Source organism: Halictus rubicundus, chromosome 10 (assembly GCF_050948215.1).
Source record: "Halictus rubicundus isolate RS-2024b chromosome 10, iyHalRubi1_principal, whole genome shotgun sequence".
NCBI lineage: Eukaryota > Metazoa > Arthropoda > Insecta > Hymenoptera > Halictidae > Halictus > Halictus rubicundus.
Window position 1 is genome coordinate 10,185,212 of NC_135158.1, and position 26,255 is coordinate 10,211,466.

At 41.7% G+C, this 26,255-nt stretch overlaps 1 protein-coding gene across 1 annotated transcript in view; it reads left to right on the forward strand.

Moving 5' to 3' along the window:
* Cad99c (cadherin 99C) overlaps positions 1 to 26,255 on the forward strand; it is a 167,996-nt gene that overhangs the window by 96,819 nt on the left and 44,922 nt on the right. Inside the window, exons 2-4 of the mRNA XM_076794952.1 lie at positions 12,107 to 12,182; positions 18,833 to 18,898; positions 21,405 to 21,583. Of these exons, the coding sequence (XP_076651067.1) occupies positions 12,107 to 12,182; positions 18,833 to 18,898; positions 21,405 to 21,583 (321 nt within the window). The remainder of the gene's footprint in view (positions 1 to 12,106; positions 12,183 to 18,832; positions 18,899 to 21,404; positions 21,584 to 26,255) is intronic.

A 26,255-nucleotide genomic window follows, 5' to 3' on the forward strand; every position in this document is an offset into this window, starting at 1 on the left:
AAAGAAAGATCTCTCGCGCCGACTGCAGATTGATGTATCGAGTGCAGTGCTCGCAGCCCTTTCATTTTGACCGATCCTTTTACCTTCTTTTCCTTATGATTTATTTCGTAAGAGGATTACAAGCGGCTCCGAACGGGACGGAGCCCCGTGGACCAATTATAAACGTGGGGTGCCGGTTATTCCACATTCGTACGAAGAGCGGCCTCCCTCAACGAGAAAGTTTCAAGCGTCGTCGACCCGATTTTAGCGAGCATTAATAAATTGGCTTGCGTAATGCCGAGCCGATGCAACAACTTCAATTTATTACGGGCTGCACAGGCGAGATACAGACGCGAGCCCCGACGCCGATGTTAAACGGTCACGCGAATCAAATCCGATGTTGCACGCCGTATTTTTCTCGCGGGATATAATTTTATTTCATTGTCAATCCTCCGCCAACGAGACAGCTGTCGCCCCGATCGAGAACTGAATGTCGAAAGCGATCAGATTAACGAAATATGTCCTGAAGGTCTTCTGCTGCAAAGCGTCATTTCGTGGGCCGTATTTCGGAATTTTTTAAAAGAAATCGAACGACTGTCTTGCATTGAGATTTTGCATGTATGTTTTCTGTTATTTGAACTATACAACAGAATTTTTTGACGTCAAAACACTTAAAATTGTGGGAGTTATAGTTTCTTGAAGAGAAACGACTGACACGATTCCAGTCGTTCTTAACACTAGGTTTACGGAGCATTAAAAGTGAGTATTTTACATTACTTTATAAAAATAAGAAGCATGTGTCTATCCAAGTTTTCAGCCATTTTTTAAATAATATATACCCAAGGAAATAAGTTTGTTGAGTAATTCCACGTAGATAGATCTTCACAATCTCAATAATCGTAAATTAAAAATATTAGAACCCGTCATTTTGACGGGTCCCGTAAACCTAGTGTTAATTTAACAGAAATAAATCAATCAAATGAATATATTCAGGCTTCAAAAATTCAACATATACATTAAATTATCAGAAGTATTGTGTTTATTTTAAGCCGACATAGTACACATACTTTCGCTACATTGTATTTATGACGTTAAATTGATCCTGTAATTTTTGTAATGACGGTCAACTTCTTGCCGGATTTTTTACACCGCGATCCATAACGAGCACACGATTAAGCTGATAGGGGGACATTCAACAGAATTAAAAACTCTTTATATAGGGGATATCCTCACAGCATTTTCTCAGCATCTTCTTACGTACGAAGTGGCTATAATGTAATCATTTAATTAATCATCGAAGATTTTTTGAGACTACGTGTAGACACAGATCGGAAATTTATTCTACCGGGAGCTCGGACGTTATAATTATTATAAACATCGTTTATTGTAATTTATAGTAACGTTTCATCGAGGCTATGTATTTATAGGATCGCAAAAACGTTGCGGTTAGGGTAACTATATCGGCAGCTAAATCTAAAGTACAGTGATGCTAACGAGATACCTAGATCAGAGTTCCGTCGATCTTATCTATCTTTCACACCCCGCAGATATAGTCGGTACTCTGGCGACGGGACCAAGTGTAACGCAAGTTATAGTGGAACCTAACAGCGTGGTATATGCTTCAACCTTTTTTTTGGAATAATTTATTGAACGAGAATAATGATCGCCAGTAGACTGTGGATATAGCAAATGTAAAGTAGAAATCAATTTACAATTTTAAATCAAATAAAAATGGGGTTATTAAATTCTTATTCAGTCTCTTATGAATATCTGCTGGTAATGCATAAAAATCTTTCACGAAAACTTTGGTATTTCTATAATATAGACAGATGTGTGTGTATAAAGGTATTACAAATACAATTGATGCTATTATTTTTTTACCAGCACCTAAATCTCTACGCGAAGTAAAATTCTTGTTAAATAAGCTGTTATATTCAAAAAGTTAGTTATACCTTGTTTTGGTCTGAATAAATTATCGACATTTTTCCTACCGCTATGTGCAAGCGTTTTATAAAGTTACAGAAAGGATAAAGTTTGAACATTCGAGAAAGAGAGACCAACGATTATTTCCACTTTTTCAGAGTTTCAGAACTCAAACGATACGAAGCGAATACACGGCACAAGTGTGGTACTGGTTTTCTGTTTACTAACCAAACAAACTAAAATGGTACTGAAATATTCAACGGATCTATATTTATGAGAACATGTTGATCTTGATGTCGTCGCCTATTTACTTCGCTCTGGAAACTGTTGATTTATGGTACTTTATCGGTGTACGAACGCAACGATGGACAAAAGAAAAATGAGCGGAGGTCACTCATGGTTATGTAGTGTTCGTTACAATGTTCATTCTACGTGGACATTGTATTTACGATCGATCTATCTTACTCTGATTTGTTGTTAGATTCAAGATTATTTAGTGATTATTTAGATCACAATAGTGTTGTTATAGGATCTCTCTACAAGCCCAAAATTGATTGTTGAATCAGACAAAAATTCTTATCTTCCTTTAATAATTCTGATAAGTTGATAATAATATACTGCATCGCTTTTATCGTCCTACCGTTTTATGTTTCGCTCATTTTTGTTATGACTGCATAGAATCCGCAGTCTAGTTATAACATTCTCTCTGCATAATGGTATTATTCGAAGATGGTATTTCCAATCGGCTGTACCGATCCTATTCGCAAATTTAACATTCCCGCTCTACGGACCCGTTTTAATTTGATTTGTTAGATTTGGTGTTTCTCCGGAGTCCGCGTCCAATCAGGAATTAGTGTCCGATCGCTACCAAGTTCATTACGACACTTCTCTAATCCGCCGTTCATTATAATACCGGTGGATAGATCGAGAGCTGACCTGCCAGTCGAGAAATCGGCAGTTGCGATCGGGATACTGATAAGATCGCAGCCACCGCCTACGATCTATTAAGAACCAGCTTGCTTAAGCCTTGGGGAATACACGTTCGTACGTAAGCGTAACCAAACTGGAAGCAGCTACCAACTGTACCGAAAGGCAACAGTACCTCTCGCGATCCCGAAAGCAAAATCCCCCGCTGCCAATTACTTGCGGTCCATACTAGACAGCGTATTTCATTTTAGCCAACTTCCGTTGCATAATAGATATCGTTAACTTTAACTGAAAAGAACTTCACGAAATTACAAAATAACTTCTATTCGAGCTGAAACATTTACTTTCAAGGGCTCTTCTTTGACTTTTCTCACTGGAACGCCTTGTATATGTTACCGTGAATGACCGAAATTGGAGAATGTCGACTTTCACCGGTGAATGTCAACAGATACCAAATACGTCGGTGAAAGATCGAATATTTTATTACATTGTTGTATATTCGGACCCTGTCCGGTGTATGTCGACAATCACAGATATGCTCTGGTGGAGGTCCAAAACAGAAGAGTCGGTTGTAAAAGCAGTCAGCAGTTGTAAAAGCAAGGGACTCTTGTGCAATTCAAAGTGTCATAATAGTTTAAGTTGTTGCAATAAATAAGATTTGAATCACATAAGTAAGTCATTTTTTTATTACTATTATTTTCTTTTCTCATGTAGAATGTACTGTGTATTTTAAATTCTTTGTCATTCCTTTCCTATTCAAAAGTCGATTCGCCACCCCTTTGCCCTCCCCAAATTTATTTTTGCCTCCTCTAAAAACCGTTGCATCTCCTAAACCGAGCGTCGTAGGATGAAAATAACAAAATTTTGGGAGGATTTACCAGGGGCATACCACCCTTACCTAATCCCGTAGTTCTACTCGAAAGTCGATTCACCCCCTTCTACCCCCAAGTGATTCCCTAATCCTAACCCTAACCCTAACCCTAAACCTTTTTTATGAGGAAATGTAACGTAACGCACATAATCCGAAATTAATCACGACTTGGCGTGACGTTTTATAGCGACTGAATTACGGAGAAGAAAATATAAATCTCCAACATGCATGTCCAATCTCCATTAGTGCATGGTGAATGTCAACATTTACCGGTGTAAGTCAGAAATAAGGGTATTTAGCAAATATTTCGGAGATATACCAAGCGACTATGTGAATGTTGACATTCACCGGTGAAAGTCGACATTCTCCAGATTTCGGTGTTTCACTGTAACATATATAAATAATACAACAGCGCGGCGGCGCATCGGCGCGAGGGTACGCGGTTTTCTCGGCGGAATGCTGACGGGGAGGCAAGAGAAGAAGAAGGTGGCCGCGAGGAACACAGAAAGTTATTCTTCCCGCGATATAGTTTATTAACTCGGCCGGGTTTTAACGGCGATACAAAGCGACGCGACGCGACGTATCGCGAAGGAGGGAAGAAAGAGGTAGGGACGCATGGCGCATTCTACGGTGCAGTAATCTACGTCAAGCGATAAGTAGAGGCTGGCTCGTTCCCCCGTGGTCGCTGCTTTAATTCAGAACTACCGGCGCGGCTTCGAGTCTCCTAAGTATGTGTACCGGTCGACCTGCTAGCCAATCGTTTCTCACAGGCAATGTATTCGAAACGGAAGAGGGGTTCGTCCGCGAGGCTTTCTCAAGCGGACTATCCGAGCGTCGTGGGGCAGGTGCATCCTCCTCCGTTCGGTGTAACAGAGCCCGCATATGCATATTACACACCACTCGGCCGGCAATACTTTACACAGACCAATACCCGTACAGAAAACCGTTTCTATCTCTTTCTCGGTGTTTCTTTGTCTTCCTTTCTCTCTCTCTCTCTCTCTCTCTTTCTCTCTGTCTTGTGGTTTAGCCCGTTCGCGTTGCACCGCCTTGTGCAGTCACGTTCAGTAATCACGGCCTCGTAAAACGAGCAATGCATTGCACTTGCTTTTCTACGCCGGCCAACATAATGTTGCATAATTGTCGGACACCGCTGACTAGGTTCGGCACTGTTCCCCCCGGTTCGGTTGAATAAGACAAATTCGAATGCGTGACGACGCGCCGGCACGCCGCCGCCTATCTGGTACGTGCGCCGTTTTAAGAATTGCATGTTCTTTTTTTTTTCGTGTTATTCCTTTGTTCGCTGATTTATTATTGGGCTAATGTAAAAATTATTGCGGGTTTCAGCGGTTTCAATTTCAACGGGTTTTCTAACGTCACGTTTCGTCTCGTCGTGCTCGTACGAGGTCATCTGCGCGTTGAATGAACACTATTATACACGCATGTATAATTACTTTATAAAAATAGCAAGAATATGCTGCTCAAATTTTTTGCCATTTTTTTCAATAACATATACCCAGGGAAGTAAATTTGTTGAATAATTCCTCATGGATGTATCTTTAGAATCTTAATAATTGTAAATTAAAAATATCAGAACCTGTCATTTTCACGGGTCCCGTAAACCTAGTGTTAAAAATGCATTCGCGGAGAATTATTCAACATATTAGCTCGTCCCATAAGTTCGTGCCGTTCACTCTTGTACCATTTAAATTCTAAAAATAAAATATGCAATCACCCTTTCATTCCACAACCTCTTCTGACCTTTTTGGCAAAGACATCATACCGTCATTATAAAATTTCTGCGGTTTTTCATTAAAATACTTTTCAATGGTGAATAATACAAACATATCCACGGCACGAACTTATGGTACGACCTAATATGTATTTCTTTGAATATTAAAAATTGCTAAAAATTCGAATACATCCGTGTTGTTTCTACGAGGTAGAGTAAAACAGTCAGTTTCAATCTTGGGGGGATACAGCGTTGGCTAAATTAAATAAATTTCAACACTTCTCGACAATACTCGTTAATGCGAGATTAACCGTTCGATTACCTCGAACCGATGCACGAAGCGGTCCACACACAGCCGAAGAAATCCCGTGCGATTATTAAAGGTATTTCTCTGGTGTTTAGCAACGGTCTGCCACAAGCGGAATGCTTGATTTACTTCCGACTTAGATAACACGGTCCCGGGACACGGTCATACTTTCGCGATTAATAAGGTAGATAGTAGAATGTGAGGTAATTCAGTCGTTGCAGAAACGTGTTGCGGATGGAAGTAGCTTGCGCCTGGGTTTGGATATCACCGGTGCCGGTCGAACTTTCGTGCTCTCTGAAGAAAGGTCATTGTGCTGGTACCATTTCGTAAACGTCAGCGACGGACTATCGATTATTGGCTGTCGGATTATCGGACTGTCCGATTCTTCGCGGGTCGAACGCGGCGTTTTAATTCGTTGATCGATAAACTGGCGCTGCGCTATAATGGCCGATTAGAAAGCCGGCGGCGAAGCGAGTTTATTCGCGTTGACACGCGTCTCCGTTTAATTGACGAGCCCGCGGATAGGTGTCCAATTTGGCGGAGCGTTTCGCGAAAGGTGAACACGCCGCGGCGGAAAGCCCGGTCGTTTGTTTAGTCCGTTCGATTAATTTTCTTCCTGTTCTTTTCTTTTTCTTTTTCTTTTTCTTTTGTCCCCTCTCTCCTCCCGACGGCACCTGTTAGATTCGTTCGCGTCTCCTGCGCGAACGTATCCCCGCCGTGACAAAGCTGGCGGATTAGTCACGTGCGAATCTACAACGTTGCACTCCCCTGTCACAATTAGTATGCACGGAGCACACTGCGGAATCGTAGGCTAGGCATGTTGTTGCCGAGTCGGACTGACAAGATTTGACATTGATAGAGCACGCCGGATAATTAATTCCAGCATCTGTGGAATAATAATTCATTTAGGAGCAACTGCGGTATCATGTAATTCTATATTTATCATTTTTTTTTATACGGTAGGTTGGGCGACTGTGATTTATTTCAGTTTTGGTTTCGTGTTTGAAGAGATTTTGTTATTTTTTCCTAATAGCGAATTTTTCTTTTTCTTTTTTTTTTATTTTTTTAGGGAGATTGGACGATTGAACCTATTAGACCTATTGAACAAAAGACTTGTTTGATTTTCGTAATTTCTGTCAGACTTATAAGTAATTGTAAATGAAAAGATGAATACGATATTTTTTGTTCTAGTTCTTGGATGTATCTTTGTATCTATAAATGAATAAAAAATGCTAGAGTATCACTTGATTTTCCTACTTTAGAGGTTTGCTTCGGAGGTGTTCGAAGATTTTGCAATTTTTTCCACGGGCATTTCCCAACAGTGAATTTTTATCGCGAACTAAATCGCGTAGAATTTTTCAATGTCTGGTAAATGACAGAAGGCGGATGCCTATATTTTCACGTCAGGCATGCAGAACGGTAATAACTCATCGCCTACGCGCGGAAATGGCCGCGAAACTGGCTTCGCACACTCGTGTACTCGCTAATAGGGAGGATTCGATGATCCTGATAGTATTAAAGCAGTTGAACGAACGGGATTAAATGCCGAGGACACGTGACAGACATACTTGAAATTTGTCGGTTCGTATTATGATAAAATTTATGTTCGACCAATAATTCAATTTCATTTTTCGAATTACATCAGTTTGATTTTATAATCCTGCCTTTTCTACATATTTCGCGAATACTCGGTTATACGTTCATTACAAATATTTTTGCATGATACCCACGATGTAAATGTATGTAATGCTAAAACTAATTGTATTTTTATATTAATATTAATTGTACTTTTTAAAAACCAGTTTCTCACACGAAAGAGAAATCTACATTATTTATGGACTGACTTAGTACAGTGTCAATGCGACGAACGCTTGCAGATTTTCATAAAACTTTCTCAAAATTGATGAAATCTGAAATCGAATATCGTACTCTTCAGAAAGCGATCTGGACGTTCGAAAAACCTGGAAGTCACTTGCGAAAAAGGTCCGGGGAGTATGATAGATGAGGCTCAGGATCGTATTTCAACTGATCCAGATTTGGCTGGACAACTAGGAACGAATAATCGCTTGACAATCAATTGTTCCACCGGGCCGAAGAAAAAGTAAATTATTCAGCCCGGCAAACCATTGAACAGCGATTATATAGTCCTTTTTTTGCGCGCATCCCGGGCTTAGTGAAGCTATCGAGGAACTTCTCATCCGAGAACCGCCGAGCAGAACATTTCCTATTGTCGTTAGCCATCCATTTTTCAACCCGCGTCACGATTCGATCGTGGAGAAGCTCGGATTTCTGTGAACTATAGAGCTATCGGGATCATCGTAAGAAACAAATTTGTCTAAACAAAGTATAAAAATTAAAATGGAATATAAGAACTCCGCGCTTCCGTATTCCGCGTGACTCGGCAATCCAGTTACCTTCTTATCGTCTTCAAACTACTTTATTACTTTCAGCGCGAGCGGGGTATCCGATACGGTTCAATACGAACTTCTCTTCCCGGTGTTTCACGTTGGAAAGGATTCCTTACTTCTCGCGGATAAAACTCGATTTGAATAAATTTGTTATTCCTGAATGAGAGAAACTTTTCGCAGGGAGACGCGTTTTATTCAAATGTATGCGGACGGATCTACATAATACTCTGCCATGGATATTCAACTGTGAACTCGAGGTGCGATCATAAACTGTCGATTCGCGGATTAATATTAATGCAGAGTGTACTCATTTATTATGCTGTGCTTTTCGAAAATTTGTCTCGCAGTCTAGAAAATATTCTCACTATTTCTAGGTGTACGCGGAAGTCTTCTACAAGTACCAGTCGATTATCAAATCGGCTGTTTAGACGCATCGACAGCAGATGAACAATTACACATAAGGCCGGAAGATAATTATAACCATTATAATTACACATCGTAAGCGTTAGATCGTCCGGGAAGTTCGTGCCGTTTCCTGCACAGTATCCTTATTGCGCTTCCTTGTGAAAAATAAAATCTCGCGTTGCTCATCGCGGACAGCCTTGCGATAAATATTTCATGCGCAACCCTTTTGTATAAATTAGATGTACTTCTTTTATCATTATGCAGAGAACAAAACTTTGCATTAACTTTGACTTGAAGTGTTCGGTGGAAAGAAGTCGAAACAAAGAGCGCGAAGTTGAGATCTATAGTGTTCGGTGAGCAAAGGTACAGTCAATCGATGGAAATAATTAATTTAGAAGTCTAGACAAATAGGGGCGAACATGTTAATGGAAAAGAAATAAAAATTTGAGAACATGGCTGCTGGAATTCCGTCGGAAACAAGGAACACAGGGGCAACCAGCGCCACGATTCCGCGGATCGAAACGGCACGAACCGCTCGTACTAATAAATAAAAATCCAGCTACAATAGACTAATAAATCTCGAAAGTATAAGCGTCGCATTCGTGACCAGGCGCGCAGAAACACCAAGGATTCTAAACTGGAAACGAAGAAAGTGCCGTGGCGTCGCGTCGCGTCGCGTCGCGTCGGTACGCGTGCTCCTTGTAACTTTCTACCGCGCTCCGCACGAAATTCCTGCGCCCTGCTCGCGAGCATGTTCTCATGAAGTTAATAGCAAGGTTGTGGTTGTTTTTACGCGCTACTAAATCATAGCCTGTCTCGTTCATCAATCCTTCCAGGTACCCTGCACGATTTTAATGACGTAATTCCTCGAAATTACGGCGTGCACTTGAAATTTTCATTCTCCCCAGACTCTGCCGCGGCGCGGTGGCCAGAAAATCCGGAAAGTGTCTGCGGCTAACAACGTATCCGTTCGGTCGGAAGAAGTTCGTGGAAACAAAGGAAGGACGCTGAATTACCGAAGGATTTACTGCAGGCGCCGCGTACCGCACCCGTCGTACACCGCCGTGGACGCTTATGGCTCGAAAGATATTCGTGCTTCTACTTATCTTAATCGTCGAATCGATCCGCTGTTGCCTCTTACGTCAATTACCGTATCTGAAAATCACAGGAGTCGGAAGAAACCGGCCGTTGTAACACCGTTTTATTAAGAGCTCCTTAACCCAGATACGCTTATCGTTCTTCCGGAAGGATGGCTACGGGGGAATTTCATTTTGCAATTTCCTCGGTTTTTTATCCATTTATTTTTCGGAAATAAACCAGTCGATCGTGAAAGAAAACATATTTACACTGGTGTCCCGGGCTCTCTCATGACCCCGGTTAAATTGACTGTACACTAATCTTTCTGTTGTCAAAAGCCCAAAATTTTAAGAAATTTCAACTGAGTTTTTAAGAAGATCTCCAGTATGGTCGGAGGAAACAGTACACCACTTCGGTATAAATAATAAATGTTGTAAACTGTACAATACATTCTTCATCATTTACAAGGACTCCAAAAAGTATTTGAAAATGCCTGACTCTCGAGAAATCGGCGCGATTCAACCTGGTCTAATTTCGTGAAATTAAATTCGACCCATTTTGAAGCATTCCGTGCAACTATCGAGGTTTTGTATTGTCCAAGGTTAGGGGAACTGTCCCGATTTGCGCGTTTGATGGGAATAGGTGATTTCTCTCGGCGTTACAGTTTGCCGCGTCGATAGCAGAAATCCAACGATTAGAAGATAAATCAGCGCTAGGAGCGAGCGATTAAAGCTGGCATTCTCGTCGCGGAGAGAAAGGACGTTAGAATTCCGCAAGGCAGAGGGAAGAGTGATCGGCGGCCGTCGCGATGGCTGCCTCGCCTACAAATTATTCTTCCCGGTGTCCCATAACAACGCTCGCGGCTTTCAAAAGCCGTAAGTGTTTTCGCGCGGGCCAGCGAATATAGATTCCCGCGTGCCAGGTATGGTACGCGGCCATGAATACTTAACGAGGTATAACACGAAGCACATCCTCTCTCTCTCTCCCCCTCTCTCTTACACGTTTCTGAGGAGAATTTCATAAGGAGCAAGATCAATAGCGGACTAACGTTTAGACTATGTGGGGTCCCTATGCTAATGCGGGATCGATGCACGATATGTAATAAGGCTGTGCAGGAACGCGAATAAAAGTCCTGGACGAAGGGAAACAATGTTATCGGGCCGGTGTGATCTCCGTCCGCTTATATTCGGTCCCGAGGCGTCTCTCACCTGGACGCACGCGGTTCTCATCAGCGCGAACGGAGCACAATGCCTCTTCTTCGGCCGGGTATCGATAATGGCCAGCAGTTTGCAGCCTGTTCGGCCCGTTCGCGGTCCAACACGCACGTGGAACGTGTCCTCTCGCACGATTTAGATAGTACCCCGACTATATCAGCCAGCTACGTCTTGATAATCGCCACCGTCAGACATTAACTCTATCCGATCGACGACGGTATTCGCCATTTCTTTCTTCTCGTCCGCGTTGACGTCGCACAGTAAAGCAAAACGATCTGCATTTTCCTACCGTCCGTAAACTGGAAAAGAAATTTACGTTACTTCAGAGAGAATTAGTTGTATTATATGGTAAACTCCATTCTGTAATATTTCCTCAAGAGAGTCTTGAGACTCTGTTCTTATCAAGATATTTAATTCCATTTCTAAATTAAATTTATCTTCTTGCGAATACAGAGATAATCTAAGAATTCTCCAAGCTTTAATTTTGAATAAAAAATAGCATAGTGTCAGTAGGCCAACACTTCCTCCTATAATTTGAAATGTGATCCATATGGTTTCATTTCTACTGGCAGAACGAACTTGGGAAGCTATTGGATGAGCTTCTTTGGTTATTTCATCCAAAGATTTCGCAAGATTTGAAAGGTCGTTAACATTTAGTATTGCCCCATTAATTGAGGGTACTCTTGCGAATACAGAATTAAATTTATTTCAATGACATCCAGTAGATGAACGCACTATTCGCCGATGGTCTTGTGGACGATTGAATTTCTATCTCAGAAAATATTAATTATGAAAGTTTATTGAAACAAGTTAACAAGTTAAGGTAGCGGATGTATCAACAGTAAACACGTAGAGAAGTTTCTCGAGCCTCGCACGTGTAGCACGAAACTCTTGAAGAAGTGTCTGCCGGTAGCTCAAGATCATATTTATACATATATTAATGGTCATTAGGTACACAGCTTATGAATATGATGATTGCGCCATAAAGTTAGCGCACGCATCTAAACAGCCAGAGTTAATAATGAATATTTTTAATGGAGGATGTTTGCGCTGTATTTACGCTACGACAGCACGTTGAAGTTATCGATCTACCATCGTATACACGTCAAAATGATATCCGCTTTACTATCGCTGATTTAACGTATAATTAAGTGTCTTTGCGATAATGCATTCTAAACGAGGCAAATTAGTAATTAACGTCGTATAATTCGTGGCGCAGCTTTACATCGTGTCACACTATACACGATATTGTTCTCCTTTTTTCAGGCAGGAAAACCAATAGCATGGGTCTGGTGCTTGCTATGCGTGTGTTTGGGGCTTCGCGGTGTCGCCTCAAAAGTTGGTGAGTAATTTCGATTTTCGCTTCTTAGTAATTTAATCCTAGGCGTCAGTGTTGGTGCGCGTTCGTTGCCAGGTCGATTATTTTGTAAGACAATTTCTTAATTCTCAGATGATTTTTATACGAATTTGACTACGCAACGATTTTTATACGAATATCCCATAGCGAAACGCAAAGTTCACGCTCGTGTAATTTGCATTATGAAAACAAGCAGCTCTATCAAAAATTGATTTGCGAGGGACGCAGCGAATCCATCATAGAAATTTCAGAGAGCCGGCATATCGGGAAGTTAACAAGCACAGAAAGTTCGCATCAGGAAATGACACTACATGTAGGATCATATTTCTGTGAAGAGCTATGCCCATAAATCAGGTTCCTGCGAGGATAGCATGTTTGTTACCGGCTCCGCCGTCGCCATTCTTTAAGAAAACTAAGAGGATAGCGATCGCGTCATTGCCTCTTAACTCGAAAAGTTTCTTTCCGATTTTCGCGTCGCTCTTCCTCGCTTCTCCGCCCTCTTGTCGTTCCAGATGACTATAATCCGTTCGCCCACTATCGGGGAACTTGTTTTCGAGAGTTGGTCCTGTAACGGCTTAAAAGGAACGCTCGTCATTTAGTGGCTATGGGTGACATGTTGCCACGTGGTTTATCCTCTCGTTCGTTCTTAATACTATTCCGCTTATCCTGTCGCTCGACCTCTTCATTTTTACCTTGAAGAGTTTCACCCGATCGATTCTACCAAGTAGCAAAATCATCTTTACATTTAAAACACAAAACGGTAAAACTTTCCGTGACGATTTTCCGTGACAACTTCAAAAACCGAGTAAGGGAAAAAATATTTTTCAGATAGTTGTGCTCCGTAATTAATCAAATACGTATTGTACTGCGTGGATATTTAATCTGTATATATGCTCCCCATTGCAACGATGATGACCATGGTCGATGATCGAACTGCAACTGTCTTCGTGACTTTCAACGGCATTCGCCGCGCGTATTAATTCAACCACAGACCCGTGAACCGATTTGATTCCGTGCACGTTATTTGCCGGGGCGATCGCCGGCAATCGAAGTCAAACAAAGCATGGCCGTTCCGTGGCACGGACGTAATCGAACGTAACGTGTCCATCTCGAATTCGTGTCGGTGGATTGCGTTAGGGAAACGGATTGGTAATTTCAAACGATCAGGTTGCGGGATTAGTAATTGCACGCGTGGACGCGACCGAATGTTTCTCTTTCTCTCGAGGGAGGGCCGGGTTCGATCGTGTTATTTGTGTTGGTAGTTCGACGATTTGTCAGCGATTCGGGCAGGAGGCTTACGCGTAGCTTGGTGGTGCGGTCGTGTGCTGATAGTTGCCGCGGTGGCGAACTCTCGGCCGCGGAAAAGGGACCGAAACCGTTGAAACGGCCCTGCAACGTTTTCAGCCTCGATTCCCACGATACCCGGCTTGACCATTTAGAGAGAGTTATGCACCGGGCCGCAACAGTTTCTCGACACGGTGCCAGATCTCTCTCCCTCTCCCCTCGTCCAATTACCGTACGGCTATCTCTATCCTTCGGCCATCCGAAATAGCGCTCGTTGCGCGCCCTCGAGTCTCACCTCGACGCTTATCTCGCAACGCCTAAATACAGCCTTCCGGGTCTTGGCTGGGCGAAACTACTGGATTTATATTAAAGCTACTAATAGCACCGACCTCTGCAATTACGGCCGCGCGGATCGAGTGTCGGCCACGGTGACCGGCATTATCGCAGCCGCGTTCCCAACGATCACGAAGTCGTATATTTCCCTTCGTTCCTATCACTTTCATTGTGATCCGAGAGATACCTCCGGCCAGCCGTTGGCCTATATCGCGAAAGTAAAAGCTGCCGAGCCGACACGTCGTACGCCAGACAAGCTGGGATGCTGTCTCCTTTTTTTCTTAAAATAGACAGTTTTACAATACTACTAAAATGAAGAGATCGCCAAATTAAGGTGAAAACTGTAACGGTCCCTAGACCACCATTTCTCGCAGCCACTATTGCCCAGAGGTATGGGCAATGGTAGTCAAAGATATCTTCTTCTATGAAACTAATTTTTTTGATTGCACGTGTACGGTTTTCTCTCCGTAACTGTCGAAAAGATCTCGACCGTAGGGAGCATCGCTGGGAGAAGTGTATAGACTTACAAGGAGACTATGTAGAGAAATAAAAATAATTTTCAGGAAAAAATGCCTTATATCTTTGTTAGGTCGGAAACTTTTCAGACCACTCTCCTAGTACCTAGAACTGTCGCTGGGCGGAAAGCTACCCGAGGGTACGACAGTTACGGAGAGAATACCGTAAATCAATAATTTAAGCCCATGAAACGTATCGTATTTTCATTTCATCATGATTAGTGACTTAAGTGGCCGTCATTAGTCCATTCTTCCGCGCACGGAGTCATTTTCGCGAGTGTATCGACAGCGAGGATCGCGCGCGGTTTTTTCCAGCGCGCGTCGTCGAAGCCAGCTGCGCTTCCCGTCCGTTTCGGAGAAGTGATTGCGACCAGACGCGCGACGCGGTGCGTACGTTTCACCCGTCTTAGGGAGCTATCTGCACGCCAGTTTTTCGCGCTAACATTGCAGCAGGCTGCGCGTTCGCGGCCGTTCATCGCGTTCTTCGCCGCTTGTACACCTATGAAGTACACCACGGATCCCAGGGTCTGTTCGCAGCCGCCGCGCCGCGCTTCATAAACATCGACACCGTTCCCGGTACGCCACGCTAGGCATATAAAGTCGATACAGTCGTAAAAGTAACGTTACGTACCCGTAGAAATCCTTTCGATAAATCACCGAAGATTATGAACTGCCTGGTGGGACTTTTTTCCCGGCGATGCTCGCCGCGGCCGAACAATGGCGCTGCCCGCTTCCGTCGGTAGAAGCCGCGGCGCGCCGCGTGTCTTTTCTCATCGGACCTATCCTCCGTAAATTTGGTTTCTCTCCCCCTAACGACACCGCCGACAAGCGTTCACCTACGATTCCGCTCGCAGTTCATAAGGCATGTGATACACGGCCGCGGCGAGACCGGCCGAAAGATATGGGTCGCGATCGGCACGCTTGCTCCTCGAGTATGCACTTTCTAATGCAGCCGCTTTCCAAGAAATGGCCACAGTTCGACGGTAGCTCACCTTTCACCCGAGAAAAGCATTTTCGGAGGATGTATCGCGATCGGTGACGTGCGAACACCGTCCTGGAATTTTCTAGATACGCGAGATCACGACGCTCGCGAACCTAATGCGACCTACGTCGACTCCGACAGCTAAGGACTTCTGGGCCCTAGTCGTTTCTTCTTTAAAATAAAAAACCGCGGAGAGCATTTTTGTGAACGAAAAAGTTACTTCAAATGACCTTGGGAATCCCTATTTTTGGGACGCCCTGTATAAATGAAAAACTTGTCAAATTGACAGGAGGGACGGATCGGGGTTAGATAAAAGTATGACTGTTTCGAACGCTGTTCGACCTGCAAACCAGATCCGCCGACAATCCGATACGATTGTTCGTACAAGAATAGAGTACACCTTTGGAAACCGTTAAATTCCGGTTGTGTTTCACGGGGGACACTCGGCGAAGGTAAACCGAGAAGATATATCGATGTGCAAACGAACGGTGACCGGATACCCCTTTATCGCGTCCCGAGGAGCTTCCTTAATAATTCACGCGTGCATAGCGCACCCTCGGAGCACCGGCGCCTTATGAATGTTCTCACCTGACAGCGGAGGGTCAAAAGGAGGCCCACGGACGAACGGGAACACAAAAGGCGCAGCGCGGGCCCGAACAAATGCGCCCCTCTCGGCTATGATCTTTCTCGAAAAGGTTAACGTCGAACGCTAATGGCCGCGGCAAACGAAGATGCACCGCTCCTCTCGAATGAAACCTACTCCCGCCAATGCGCCGGATGACATTTGCCTTTTCTCTTGTGCGCATTACCCACTTCGAGCGAGCGCGGCGCACCGCCGTATCCGGACCGCATCTTTAATGAATACTCTTTTAATGGAGAACGAAAACATACTCTTTCTAGCATGGGGATACCCGCAAGGCTGCCGGTGAACGATGATACTCGAACGTAGGAGACGGCGTGTCACCCGACCGAAGGAATACTTAACCTCCGCCGGCAACTTTCGCCCATCTTTCTTGCCGCCTGTGATTCGATCCTTTCGATGAAACTGTTGTTGCTTGCTATCGCACAACGCATCTTCGCGCACCGTTCTTTTTCCAGCGTTTCGAATCCTGGCATAAAGCCTACTTCAGTTTGTATTTGTAAACGCAATACGTTCGTACGAACTCGAAAATAAGAAAATAGAAAAATAAAAAACGCTTCATCTGGACAGGGTCCATGGTAGATACGCGAAAAATTGTTTATAACACATAATGTCCTGTAATTAAAATTAACGAAGGATTGTGATAGCTTCGGGCTTTAAATTGAGACTGGATTTATTCTTATACTTTTTGGATCCATATACTTGTAAAATTAAATCGATATTTTAAACTGTATTCTCATCGATATGAAAGTAAATAATTAGCTCGAAATAAACTCGAGTGTCCTTTAGAATACTCCGAAATTTGTATTACAAAAAAAAAAAAACATTATATGGAAAATAAAATTTCTCGCTCAAAACTAACGTATTTTTCCTAAAACGAATTACAGCTCCGCGACTGTTTCAGACGCATGATTTTGCACATGGCTGATGTGTCTAAACGGGATATAACGATGAATGAAACGAATGAATCGCCTCGCGCGAGTGTAACATCATCGTCCTTTCATGCTTTATACCGAGTTGATTCTTTTCCAATTTTCGAGACGATGATTCCGTAATTATTTGACGCCCGGGCATCTGTGAGATTCATGAATCTGTAATTTATCTGTAAAGCGAATCGGTCTCGGTCGTCGGCCACGGCTGGCCGTTTAAATTGATTCAAATCTTCCCGAAGTGAAAGCCCAACGCGTTTCGCCGCTAACTGGATTACAATTACCGATATATCCCGATTTATCCCGTCGCTGGCCAGGCTACCACAAAAGTATAATACTGACGAGCTCGTGAAGCATTTCAACAGATGGTGCTTAATGTAAACTGTCGCTCACGGTTTTGCATGGAAAAGATCACGAGATTGCTGCCTCCGCGAATTGAACGCTCCGCTTTGGCGATGTCATGTTTCCGGTCGGACAGATTTCTTGCACCTGCTCGAGCCACTTCGAGAAAACTTTTCCGTTGGGTTTGTACGGAAAGTAACGAGGCGGGACTCATTGTTGCGATTTATTTAAAAAATTAAACGCTCCACGCGTTGCTCTTTGGAGAACTGGTTTCACAGATTTAGTTAAATAGTAGATACGGGCTAATGAATTTAGAATATATCTATACCAGAACATACAAGGATATACTAAAATAAACTAGAATATATAATAACAGAACAGGCTAATATATTTTTCACGTATGAACAAAAAAGTGATGTACTAAGTATAATAATATACTAATAATAATATACTAGAATATATTATACTAAGATAAACTAGGATATATAATAACAGTACAGGCTAATATGTTTTTAACGTAGGAACAAAAAAGTGATGTACTAAGTATAATAATATACTAATAATAATATACTAGAATATATTATACTAAGATAAACTAGGATATATAATAACAGTACAGGCTAATATGTTTTTAACGTATGAACAAAAAAGTGATGTACTAAGCATAATAATATACTAATAATAATGTACTAGAATATATTATACTAAGATAAACTAGGATATATAATAACAGTACAGGCTAATATGTTTTTAACGTATGAACAAAAAAGTGATATACTAGTATAATAATATACTAATAATAACATACTAGAATATATTATACTAAGATAAACTGGGATATATAATAACAGTACAGGCTAATATGTTTTTAACGTATGAACAAAAAAGTGATATACTAAGTATAATAATGTACTAATAATAACATACTAGAATATATTATACTAAGATAAACTAGGATATATAATAACAGAACAGGCTAATATATTTTTAATGTATGAACAAAAAAAAATGATATTTATGTTTATATTAATAAGAACTTTCTTCTAACCTAATTCGTTGATTATTAGAAATATTTTCAACATGTACCGTATACCACGTATAAATACAACAGCTATTAGAGTAGCAGTCTAGAAAGTAGGATTTAATTGCTTCCGCCAAAGAGCAATAATGAAATTGTTACGGAGTGCGTGAGAAAATGTATACTCGATCGCGTTCTACTATTTGCGAACGTTAATTTGACCTCGGATGTTTCTCGGCAGCTTGAAAGGCAACAAACGCGAATCGTTCGAGAGATTGCTGAAAATATCAAAGTTATTTAGTAGGATACATTGCCAAATGTCAGTGAGGTTGCGAATAGGTAATTACAGTTTACATCTACGGAAAACATTGCTCGGTAAAGGTAACTGGTCTACAATATTCCACGGATCGTCAAGATCCATTTACGTCTACGTGGAATGAGGTAACAACGCTCTAGACAGGCCCTTGTAGTGCGCACGGTATAATCGTGCTCTATTATGAGGCCAAGCTTGTGTATCGCCTCGACAGAGGTATTGGAGCAAAATTTACGAAGGATATCAATCTAATGAGTGGCTTTTGATCATTTGTTTCAGGCTTGTGTGAGGTGGAGTCGGGTCAGTCGAATATTATTCTTGATATCGAGGAGAGCAGAGGAAACGGTGAGTCCATCGATTTCATTCAATTTACACTTTACGTTGGTCCGATCGGCTCCGGTAATCCCGCCCAATTAATATCCCATTGTCGTTTACGCCCGAACAGCATTAATTAGCTTAGCTTGTTGCTGTAAGCAATTTCAACGGGGCCAATAATTTATCCACAATACCGTCGGTCGAGTAAACATTCCGGGCAGACATTTCAGTAACGTTGTATTAACTCTGTTTCTTTTCACGAATATTTACACGGTACTTTTAGAAATGTTGTGGTTTTATCGATAATATACATTAGCACGTAATTACCAACGTTACAGATCGAAAAGGTATACAAAAGCGAACATACGTTGAAACCGAAGTTATCGAAGATTCAAAGCAGTTCATTAAAATTTTCCCAACGAAACTGTAGCGAGTTTGTCTGCGAGGAAAATTAAACACGATCGCGAGACGAGTTTCGACGTAGTCGAAGCGAAAAGTGCGGGTACATATTTGCCAGCTAATTTTGCCAAAGCAGCGAAACATTTCCAGTTCGACTCGGGGTGAAATAATTACGGAATTATTTCATTCGGATTTATTCCGGTTAATCACGTCATAGGAGTAATATAGAATAAACTTATCACGGGAAAATGTTTACGGCTTGCAGAAACTCGAACGTCAATTTATGGAACAAACTGGCTAGCATGGTTAAGGAATCCTGCGTTCGTCTTCTTCTTTTCTGTCGATGCATATGTATCCGTACGTCGTGCACGATGTGTTTCAAGCGTGCTTGTTTTTTTAATGCGATTCGATTTCGCTATGAATATGATCTCTCGCTACTGAAACCGTCTTTTATCCGTTCGAAACTGGTTTGAAACGCACCGTTAGGTCGTATTCACCGACTAATGCCGTTAAACGATACTTAATAGTGATTGAGTGCTATCTAAAATTATTTTGCAAAAACTAGCACAATGACACCGCGATCGGCGCAGTCCATAAAACGATAAATCATTCCCAAGTGAAAGCACACGTCTGAAACTTAATCAGCTCTCTGTCGGACTTTTTATGAAATATTCGACCCCACACATAATATTATCAAATTTTTTTCGTACACTGTTCTTCAGTGGTACGCAGTATCTTATTACATTCTGAAAATGCATAGATGCAATTTTTAAACGCTCACAAAATCTTGTATTTATCAGTAGGCGACGAATTTTTTTGTAAAATAAATATTGTGTGCATCCATTGCAAGATACATGAGCTATACAGGCATTTATCTCGATTCCAAATTATTCTAATAAATTGAAAATAATTCGACAGTATTTTAAGATTCTCCAAGTGTAATCCCTGCTAGTTGTTTTTGTCGTAAATGCATAAAATCCGCAGCTCTGCTTATCAACATTGATTGCCAAGCTTTTTTAAAAGGGAGTCGCTAATTTCGCAACTTTCATTAATATTAATAGTGCCGATATCCGCGAAAGGATCGGCGAAATTACAATCTGAATTTTTCGACGGCAATCTGTCCGCGAGATATAATGGAAGCGTGTCGTGAACAATAATTATTATTCGTCGTATCAATTTCCCAGGACGAAATTACGCGGAAAGAAATGGCCCGCGCGATGTAATTAGGAATCGTTCGGCGCCGCTAATGAGATATCGCTCGATATCCCGCCTAGTTTGCGAAGATAACATTAATTATCCGTAACAGCGAGGACAGCGGCGTAAGCACCAGGAAGTCACTTTAGCGGCTCTCGCTGAATCTAATAAAAGCATCTTGGGTTTCTCAACGGCGTTCGGCAGCTTTCTTCGTTAACGATTCCACTCCCCAGGTACCCGCGATATTATTTCAGTGCGAACGCAGACAACAAAACCGCAAAATGAATCGTTTACCATATATGGTGCTGGGGAAAAGACCGTCGAATATGCTCCCCGTCATGCTGTACACGCGCCATCTTGATAAACGAGGTTGCGCTCGATTAGCCTTTGTAATTACATATTCTTCCCCGACGAACTTCAGGGAATTATGTCGTCCACGAATTTCGCGCAACTTCCTCCCACGAGATAATTGTCGCAGCTTCCGCGAGGTAAACAAATTGAAATTTTGCCGCTCGATAATTTATTGCAGGCTATTTTTCATTGGAACGCGGCGAGTCGCTCTTCGCGGCTTCCGATTTTTCCCTTTTCTATCTTATCGCGATTTCCACCGCCATGAAAAATTGATTCCATTTATATCATCAATCTTTTGGTACCCGGGTACACCGGGTATGTATGATTCATGACTTGACGCCGTGCGTTTATGCGAATCTTCTTTTTTGCGGACAAAAATCTCTGTTATTACTTCTTGTAGAAATTCTCCAGAGAAAAATACATAAAATGTACTTAATATATTTGTAAACGGGAAAACGTGGGACGGGAAAATTTCGCGCGGAATGCGGAATTTTCATCAGCCGGCGCGGATATATTGCGTCCATTACTATGCTCCCTGTGGACAAATTCATTCTCACCGTTCCCGGTACAATCGGTTCTTTCAATTTTTCAGCGATCGATCAGAGAACCGTGCCGGAGGAACTTCCGGTATCTGGCGATCCGTACAACGAGACCACGCTGGAGCTGATCTTTCCAGGAAGACAGCCCCGCTTCAAATTGCAAGGCAAGAAACTGCAGCTCCTGGAGCCGTTGGACAGGGACGATGAAAATCTTTCGCACGTTGTTTTCCAGGTAAGGACAATTTAGCTTTGTGCCTGTTGCGCTCGGAGCGGACCGTGCCAAATGAAATCCATCGAATCCGTTATACGGGCCTCGTGTTTATTTATGCCACACATGCGCACACATGCTCGCGTCGTCGATCGTCGACGTGTTTGTCCGGAGAAAGTCCCGTGTGTGTTTCTCCGTAATTTGTTTTGTACGCGGTACTCGACGTGTCGCTAAATACGAGCAGCCTATCGCAATCGGGCGATAACCGAACGACTCCAACCTGCACAGAAGAAACGTTCCGAAACTGCTTCAGTTAGTGTGCCGGAGTTACGAGAGTTAGTTAATAGACAAGCTGGTTTTAGTATTAAAAAGATTCGACCGAGTACTAAAGTCCTGTTTTACGGCTAATTTTAATTGTCAATCGCAGCTTGTCCGGTAGGCGTTGCTGAACGTTTACTACTTACAGCTTGCGTATGCTTCGTTGCGTCATGCGAAATTACAGTTTTTATAGGTCAGTATCGAAAGAACATGTATTTTCGTTAATCTCTGTTTGACACAAGAATTTTAAATAAGTTTACGAAACTGTGTTATTAAATTTAAAGAAACAGGTCGTAGCAAACAAAATGAACAGAGTCTGATATTGTACACGTCAGAATTTTAAATCAAACGAGGACATCAAGCACATTCCAATCATGCTTGTCGCTTTTAGTTACGTGACATATGACGTGATCCGATCGATAAGGATCATCGTGCGCTGGGCGACGTTATCCTTTCCCCCCTTCGCATACACTTATCAAGAATCATTTGTTAAAAATACGATACACGCATTCGACTGGTAGATTGCGAACGATTATGCCAATTTGAAAACATTGAAAGTAGCTTTCGCAGTTCAATAAAAATAAGGACGAGCAAAAAACGAATTTCATCATGCAGCTTCCGTGATTCGATTGAATGGTTTCTTCATGCGGCCAATAAATTACACGTACTTTTGAAGTCGTCGTGTTGGGACTGGATTGGATTTATTTGAAATACTTTTTGCCACGGTTGTAGCAACTAGGTTACGTTAGAACAAAGGCCAAACGTTCGGCGGCCGTTTTCTTCGCTAATTAAGCGATCGCCGGCGTAACGACGAAATTATTATGTATTGCATAATTCGTGCCGCGCACAACGAATAATTTCGCGTTCGGCATGCGGTTCGTGCCAGTTTAATGGTATTCCATTAGCTTTCGATTTCGATCAAATAGACTGTCACGCGGGGGCAAAATGCCGGATAAAGTCTTTAAACCTGACAATCGCTAATGACCGTGATTGAATGCCCGATTGTCCGACGATCGGTCGTTTTTCGAGCGAAATCCTCGTTATCGTAAGTAACAGCGATGCCGGTCACGCGCAAAATTACGGCCGCGTTCTCCTCATCGCAATGGTAACGGCGACGTGCTCGTTTAAAAAGGTTTTTGCCGGGAAACGTACCCTGCGAGACGGAGGCGAACGATCGATTCCGCACTTGGCACCGTTCCGTTGCATCTCGACGAGACGTAAGAAGAGCCCCCTCAGATTCTCGGAAAGGAATCTCGTTACTCGTCCATATAATTTTTTCTGTCCCTCTACACGATAAACGAGGGGCCACGGCGAAACCGGAAGCGAGCAGCTTTTCCACCGAATCGCACTAGACTCTAGATTCTCCCTTCCCCCCTTTCGATCGGTTTTGTAACGCTTCGAGTCTCTGCTACGGTCAGACACATTACGTCGTGGCACACGAATCGTCCGATTCGTAAAAACAACTTCAAACATCATTTCCGCTCGTTAAGCGACGCCCAACTTTCGAGCCAGTGATCTCCTAGGATTGAAACTTGGATTTTCGGAGTTTTCTCGTCAAAATCTACGGGATTACATATAAAAGAGTTAAAAATTTCTGGTTTTCTCAGATCAAGTTTAACCACGCTATAGATTGTATAAATTAACACGTGGCTATTTGCTCAAAAACGATTGTCATAAAATTAGTGGCACTAGATATCAATTCGTTTTGAACTGAACTAAATTATAGTGTAAGATGAAAAATTTATCATCAAGTAACTAATAGGCAACACTTGTAACACAAAATTCACGCGGCAGTGAACGTGTTAATAAACAGTGAATTTAGTGTTATAACAGTTCCCTGTTTAATTCGGCTCATCGAGGTTCTACTGTAAGGTAAAGGCACCAGTAGTTGACCAGGTACCAGTAGTTGACCATTTTATAGAAAAACATAAAAAATAAGGTTTTTATGAGCTGTACACTTTTGATGAAAGTGAATCTCGGATGCCATGCTATCTGTTGTTTAAATTTCAAAAGAATTGCATGCGAAGTGAAGTATGCATAGTAATAACGGACGTTTGAATTCATTAAGGTTAATATGCTGATATATCTCTATTTCCTTAACGTTTCTGTTAAGAAAAGCTGTACGGTTCAGGTAAAGAAATCTATACGTTGTGAACATTTCGCGACCGAATTATTTGCTGTTTATATTCTCACAGAGTTTCATAAGTGATAAATGCATTGTTTTTGTTATTCTAACCTGAAAAACAATAGTTTATTAGGTGGTCAAATATTGAATATTGTTTTTGAACAATTTTTAGAAGTTGACAGGCGTGATCAATTACTAACGTGACTCATTTAAATTTGCTTACGACTTATAATGTATCCATTTTACATCTACGATTGTTAAGAGTACAAAATATAATTATAAATTTTGTAGCATGCTGTGTTTTAGAGGATGACCACATGGTCAACTATTGATTGCATTCACGGTTAAGTATTGATCAGTGTCTTTTAAAACAGCCGTGTGCGTGACATTATAAATACCAACGGAAAATTAAAATGCATTTATTTAATTATTTATTTCAGAAGTTATTTCATTACTTATCGAGAGATGCCTCCTATCAAGGGCTCCTTTAGAAATTATTCTGAAGAGACGATGAAATTTTTTTTTTTTTGAAAAATTCTTCGTGTAACTAAAACAAAAGCGACTATTTCGTCCATGAAAATGTACGGGCGATTATGGAAGTGGCCAGACAAGCCTGATGTGCTGGACTACGAGTGGAAGGCTGTACTTTCTCATATCAATGAGCCCACGAAATCGAGCAGAACTCGCAACGTCTACTCTGTTCCTGAATTGAACTTTTTATGGAATTGATTTATTTTATTTCTTATTTTATTCTTTAATTGTAATTTGTGCTAGTAATTGTTGAAACTAAATGATGCTAAAATGATTCCCAACATTATTGCTTTAACCCTCTTTCTAGTATAAGTGGTCAACTACTAACGAAGAGAAGGTCAATTACTAGATTTTTCATGTTTAAGAGTGGTCAACTTCTGAAGCAATTACAGAATTTTTAAATATGTTTCTTAAATTTGTATAAGTAAACTTTTTTTAAAAAGTGGCATTGTTACATAATCTAGAAGACTTAAAGAGTGTCTTCGGGCATCGACTGTCGCTATTTGATGACAGAGCAAGCGGTTACTGTTGTTCGCGTGAAAAACTTCTCTTAACTGGTCAACTACTGATACCTTTACCTTACCTAGTGTATGTAATGTTACAACGTTTTCGGTCCTTCTTCGTGATAAATGAGGAGCAACGGCGAAACCGGAAGCGAGCGGCTCCTCGTCCGTGCTAGGCAACTTTAGATTCTCTTTCCCAGCGTTTCGATTGGTTTTGCAACGCTTTGAAACTCTCGGAGAGAGATCCCTGTAACGGCGAGACCAGCTGGTTCGAAAAATTTCATCCAGCTGGAGCACGAACGCGATCGTTTCCAATTTGCAACGGTCAGGCGGCTGTTCGACGCATTTCCACCGTCCTGTCTAATCTTCTTGAATACACTTTTAGACGCTTCGGCGGAACGTTATCGGTTACAAGAAAGAGAGAAAATGAAACTCATCGCGATGAATAGGACGATTTCAGTTGGATTTTATTCGCGCGAACGTACACATTCCTCCACTGTGGCTGTAATGAGAGAAACGATTCGGTTCGGCTGATTTTTATGAAAATTCAACGGTTCTTAATTGCTTTATCGTTTTGTGGAGCGCAGTTATGCTTTCCGCATGACAGAGCCCGACAAATTTCTAACTTGATTCGTCGAAACCGCGGAGGCGTGTTGGAAAAGCGAAAACTGCTGTGCGGGATAAAGTATTTCGATGGCATATTAATAGTTATATAATATTAAATATAATTTCACTGCATCACTGCGTTTTCGAAGTATTAGGAGTACCCATAAGTAATCAATTGTTTGCAAAGAATTGAATGAACAACATGAAAAAAACACAGACAACATTGAACATTGACATGACATTCGAGTCGTCGACATTCATTCGTTTTCTGACATTTGAATTTGTTTTTGAATTTGTCATTTGTCATTTGTCATTTTGCCTTTAGTTCTGTACCGATCGTTGGAGGGGAAACACGTATTCTTTTACAGTTTTCAGTAAACCGGTGTTCAAAATATTCTAAAAAGTATAATGTTTTTTACAACCCTGTAATAAAATGGCGGCGTCCGTACCTTCCGAGGATCATATTCGTCATTGCATACTTTTTCATTTTCATGCGGTATTTAATGCAATGGCAACAACAAAGAAAATTTGCGATGTTTATGGAGATGTATTGAAGGTCAACAAATGTCAACTGTCTATGTCGACAAATGTCAAATGTCGACAGGCCTTGGAG